Source organism: Protobothrops mucrosquamatus, unplaced genomic scaffold (assembly GCF_001527695.2).
Source record: "Protobothrops mucrosquamatus isolate PMUCROS unplaced genomic scaffold, P.Mucros_1.0 scaffold_253, whole genome shotgun sequence".
Taxonomy (NCBI): domain Eukaryota; kingdom Metazoa; phylum Chordata; class Lepidosauria; order Squamata; family Viperidae; genus Protobothrops; species Protobothrops mucrosquamatus.
This window is the reverse complement of record NW_015386329.1, coordinates 2,268,605-2,274,604: the sequence shown is the minus strand read 5'-3', so window position 1 is coordinate 2,274,604 and position 6,000 is coordinate 2,268,605. Positions and strand designations below refer to the sequence as shown.

General features: G+C 34.6%; 1 protein-coding gene across 1 annotated transcript in view; it reads left to right on the top strand.

The window, feature by feature from the left end:
- CPS1 (carbamoyl-phosphate synthase 1) overlaps window positions 1-6,000 on the top strand; it is a 158,637-nt gene that overhangs the window by 24,316 nt on the left and 128,321 nt on the right. The window contains exons 5-6 of the mRNA XM_015831044.2: window positions 820-876; window positions 1,887-1,979. Of these exons, the coding sequence (XP_015686530.2) occupies window positions 820-876; window positions 1,887-1,979 (150 nt within the window). The remainder of the gene's footprint in view (window positions 1-819; window positions 877-1,886; window positions 1,980-6,000) is intronic.

Sequence of the window (6,000 nt, the reverse complement as noted above, 5' to 3'; positions counted from 1 at the left end):
CTTTAGCAGACTTTTGCAGAGTTTTTATCCTTCTCTTTCTCTCTACAGTAGTGGGGAAGAAAATAGCTTGACATTACAACATCTTTCCTGGTTCTGAGTCCAGAATCTTTGAGAGAAATTATGGAAATTATGTGTTATCAGTTAAACTTAATTTTATAAAATATACTTCTCTTTAAACTAGGGGTGTCAAACTCGCAACGTCACGTGATGTGTCGTGATGTATTGCGACTTTTTTGCCATTGTCGGCAATGGGGTGGGTGCGGTTTTGCTATGATGCATCTGGTCCGTGAGCCTGCAGTTTGACACCCCTGCTTTAAACCCTACCTTCCCTAAGAAATATATTTCCCAGGATTCTTTTAACAGCAATACTGGCAGGTCAAAAACCTACCTAGCTTCTCTTGTGTTTCTGATCATGTTGATGTTATGTTATTTTGACTGGTTTGTACAGTAGATGAAAGTAAAACTATAGAGGATTGAGATAAATCTGTGCCAGTTTCAAGTCTAGTTTTTATGACATTGTTGATGTATTAGTCATCATGCGGGTTCATATCCTAAATATTTCTAAGTTGATGGGTTGTTTCTTTACCATGACTGAAAATGAAAGTCCATTTTTGATAGCAGCTTTCACTGAATATTAATGGGCTTAAAATATTCAAGATATAGCACTGATTGGGTAGTTTAGTATGATATGTAGAAATTTTATTTGTGTTATATTTATATTATATTTATAATAAATGAATTAATTTCCATAATCAGATGGAATTACAGAAGTTTCTATTTTTAATTTTTAATATGCTAGCATTTGCTTTTTTTCCTCAGATACCAGCTCTTTATGGGATTGACACCAGGATGCTTTCTAAAATAATTCGAGACAAGGTAGACAAAACCAGGTTATTGAAAAATCCCTGTAGAGGGCTGTTATAACAAAACTTTCCAAATTATTTTTGGATAAATAAAAACTATAAAATAGCTCCCAAACCTTTGATTTAATCATAATCTTCCCTAAGTGGATATTAAAGTAAAAAGCAAAATAAAAAATATTTTCTTTCTATTGATACTTTTCCTGAGCTAAATTGTCAAATTGCTTTTTCCTTGAAAACTGAAATTGCCAGGATAAAAAAAATGCTTCAAAAGGTTAAACTGAAATAATTTAGCATGTGAAAATAACAATCATAAACCTCCTTTAAATATGAAGTAAACCATACCTAGGACTTTTAACATTAAAATCCAAAGTGGTTCTTGCTTAGTTTAAGCTGAATTGAACTCTTTCACCTACATCCATTATACCTTGTAAAACAGAATTGTTTTTTTCTGTTTCTTGATCCTTTTAGTTTTTTAAAAACTAGATATAAATGGGCTTTTGGACAGAATTCAAGGCAAATACATTTTTTCTTCTCAAGAAAGGGGCACAGGAATTATATTAAATCAGGTCATGATGGCATTAAGCCCCATAGGTCTCTCCCCCAACTTTCCTCCCCAAAATCTGAAGAATTTGGGATTTTGAGATAATTCAATCGGAATGGTGTTGTCTGTGACAGATTATTTCCGCTCCTTATTTTAGTTGTCTAACTTTTTTTAGAATATATAGAAAGATTTAGTAACTATTTTGACTTTTAATAGATTTTGGGTGCTTCACATAAGTGCTTAGTGCTGACTTGGAACCAGCTTTGGATTATTGCAATTACTTTATGTTGGATGATTTTGAGAATTTTTTTCTGGCTTTTCTGTGATTTATGTGAGGCTGGGACAAAGGTGATGTTTTCTTTGAAATGTAGAGTCATCACAGAATTGATTTGGCAAGTTTGGGAAGTAGAAAGATAGTGGTATGAAAATGTCCTTTGTCCCTAGATATCTGATAACAATATTTTTTTAACTACCGTAAACAGGGAACTATTCTTGGAAAGATTGAATTTGAGGGTCAGCCTGTGGAATTTTTGGATCCAAACAAGAAAAACTTAATTGCCGAAGTATCAACAAAGGTAAAGATTCCATTCTCACTCGAGACATTGTAGAAGTACAGCAGTTCCTTCTGTTGTCCTACTCAGTTTGATTACCATGATGATGAGAATTTTGAAAGCTGTGTATATTGTTTGGGATGAGCCAAGTACCATCATGAGGCCTCATTATTATGTGATTAGAACAGGCCGAATTTGGAAAGAAGGCCAGGCCATAGGGTCTCATTATCAGTTTGTGATCTTTGTTTCCTCTGAAATGAATGATCTTCATCCCAGAAGTGGGGGAGAATTTCTTCAAGTTTCTTGATAACTTGGCTATGAAGGGAAGATGTCACAGAGAACTTTTTCTGATATTATTGCACAATTATAAAACTGTTGGGGGGGAAAACCTTTTGAATCTGAGGCTTTTGTCTTTGTTGTGATGAACCATTCTCTGTTTTATTTATTCACTGTTTTGTTTGAAAAGAAATATGAGAGATTTTATTCATGTCCTGCTTCAAATTGGATGTCTTACTGAATGCCATACCCATGTTTTTATATGCTATAAATCTAGAATGGCTCATTTTCCCAAGCCTCTCCAAAATGTACTTGACAATCATGCTTACAATCACATGTATAATATTACTTCCAAGTTAGAGAGAAAGATTAAATCAACCCCAATTTCCATTTGATTACATTTATTACAGTGAAAAGAGCCAAAACTTCTACTTTAAAAAATAGACTGTTTTTAAAAATAAAATGAAACTTTACTAACACTTTCACTTCTGAAGACAATTACTCTGGACTCCCTTGAATTGCGCAACCATTGAAGACAGTGCAAGAGTAACTAAATGAGAGAATTTATAGGGCAAAGGGAAATTCAAATGGATCAATCGACATCTTTGATGTCCTCATAAGGGTTTTCCAGATGTTTCTATAGTAACTGTTTAACATAAGCTAAGTAGCTTATGTTTAGGAAATGGTTATGTGGATGCTGATCTGATGGTTTTATTTGTTTTATCTCAGCTGCCAATTATGTGTTTATTGTTAAGTTATTATTTATGGTATTTTTAATTGTTATTAGTCACTCAGAGTTGTGGTTTTGAGTGGGCTGCCATATAAACTGAAATAAATAAATAACCATGCAAGCAAGCATGATCCTAAGGAAAATCAGCCTTAAGCATGAATTTAGGCAGGATATGATTTAGTTATGTCTATTCATGCACCTGCTTAGAAGACTGATCTAGCATGGTAAAGGAATATATATGCTGAAATATTTAGTAAATAAACAATTTTGTGTGGATTTTGAAGTAATGAAATATGCCAAAAACTAAAATATAATGTTGTTATATTAGTTTTGGAATTACAAATATTAATTCTGTTTGCATAAAAGTATGGACTTAACAAAACCTTCCAAAATCACTAGAAAAAGCAACACAATTTTGTTTGTTTATTTATTGCAATAATTTATATACAGGATTGCCTTGTCCTAGGACTATTACTACTAATTGCAATTTTGTGTGAACTATTCCCCATTATGTTAGCTTAGAAAAAGGCAACATGGCAAAAGGGAGGCTTATTGCCAAGGTCTGTCCTGCCAAGCGTAATGAGATGAACATTTTTCAGAAGGGAAAGAGTGGCAAAATACAAATTTATAGGTATAGATCCAAAATCTGAAATAATTGTTGATTTTTTTCCAGAACACAAGCTATTTATTTTCCCAATGAAATTACCATAAATTAATTAGAATTCCGATCCCAAATTGGTAATTTTTCAGTTAATTTTCCTGAATTAAAACAAATCCTGTTCCTTTCAATTCAGTATGACCTGTGCAGCAAAATCCTTCATATAAGTGAACAGTATGCTGTAACTGTGTGATACGTTTTGCATTATCATGACAGAAATTAAATTAGCCCCCAACTTTTCTGAATATATATATATATATATATATATATATATATATATATATATATATATATATATATATATATATATATATATATATATATATATATATATATATATATATATATATATATATATATATATATATATATGTCATATGATAAATCAATCACGACCACCAGGAAAATTCAAACTAGAAAAGTTTTAATAAATACTGAGCTTTCGTCAGAAACTTCCAACATCGTCAAGGCTTAAGGCTAGGTAATATATATGTTGTTGTTGTTGTTAATTGCGAAGTCGTGTCCGACCCATCGCGACCCCATGGATAACATTCCTCCAGGTCTTCCTGTCCTCTACCATCTTCTGGAGTCCATTTAAGTTCATGCCTACTGCTTCAGTGACTCCATCCAGCCACCTCATTCTCTGTCATCCCCTTCTTCTATTGCCCTCGATCTTTCCCAGCATTAGGCCCTTCTCCAGTGAGTCCTTCCTTCTCATTAGGTGGCCAAAGTATTTCAGTTTCAACTTCAGGATCTGGCCTTCTAAAGAGCAGTCGGGGTTGATCTCTTCTAGGACTGACTGGTTTGAACGCCTTGCAGTCCAAGGGACTCGCAGGAGTCTTCTCCAGCACCATAGTTCAAAGGCCTCAATTCTTTGTCGCTCAGCCTTTCTTATGGTCCAACTTTCACATCTATACATTGCAACTGGGAAAACCATGGCCTTGACTATACGCACTTTTGTTGGCAGGGTGATGTATCTGCTTTTTAGTATGCTGTCTAGATTTGCCATAGCTTTCCTCCCCAGGAGCAAGCGTATTTTAATTTCTTGGCTGCAGTCCCCATCTGAGGTGATCTTGGAGCCCAGAAAAATAAAATCTGTCACTACCTCCATTTCTTCCCCATCTATTTGCCAGGAATTGAGAGGGCCGGATGCCATGATTTTGGTTTTATTAATATTGAGTTTCAAGCCAACTTTTGCACTTTCCTTCTTCACCCGCATCAAGAGGCTCTTTAGTTCCTCTTCACTTTCTGCCATTAGAGTGGTATCATCTGCATATCTTAGGTTGTTGATATTTCTCCCGGTAATCTTAATTCCAACTTTTGATTCATCTAGCCCTGCCTTTCTCATGATGTGCTCTGCATATAAGTTAAACAGGCAGGGCGACAGTATACAGCCTTGCCGGACCCCTTTCCCAATTTTGAACCAATCAGTGGTTCCGTGTCCAGTTCTCACTGTTGCTTCTTGACCCACATATAGATTTCTCAAGAGACAAATAAGATGGTCTGGTACTCCCATCTCTTTAAGAACTTGCCACAATTTGTTGTGATCCACACAATCAAAGGATTTAGCATAGTCAATGAAGCAGAAGTAGATGCTTTTCTGGAACTCCCTAGCTTTCTCCATGATCCAGCGTATGTTGGCAATTTGATCTCTAGTTCCTCTGCCTCTTCGAAATCCTGCCTGTACTTCTGGTAGTTCTCGATCCACATACTGCTGGAGTCTAGCTTGTAAGATTTTAAGCATAACTTTACTAGCATGATAAAAACCCCATTCAAGAACATTCAACCTGTCTTCAGTTATAGGTTTATATTGAACCTGAAATGTCCCTGTTCATATAATTTTTAATACTAAGGCTCTTCCTCCTGTTTCCATTCTCCTGAAGAACTTGAGATCTCCTCATACTCGTTTTTAACCTTAAGACTATTGCACCCAGAGATGAGTATGTTGGAATGAGTATTGGATAGAATATTGGACAGAAAAGAAGCTCAGTTCATCCAGTAGGACATACAGCTGAGGGAATAAATTTAATGTTTTGCCAAATGGCTAGCTGGATTATTTTCACAACTATATGTAGAATTGATTTCTTTTACCAGGTAAATGAGTATTCTATTTGGTATCTTTTAAAAAAAAACACTTAAAGGGTATAAAAGGTAAAGAAGATTATTTGAGATCTAAAAATATGTTCCAGTTTTAACTAATTCACAGAATCACTTATCACCAAAAGTGGATGCTGTTGATAATCTGTGCCAGTACAAAGAATAAGTGCCAAAAAGATACTGAAAATAGCAGATGTAGATGTGAGATGAACAGAATTCCTGTGATCCCATTATCTTTATAACTTTATTTTATAGAGTTATAAAGTAGAATCACAAATAAAGCT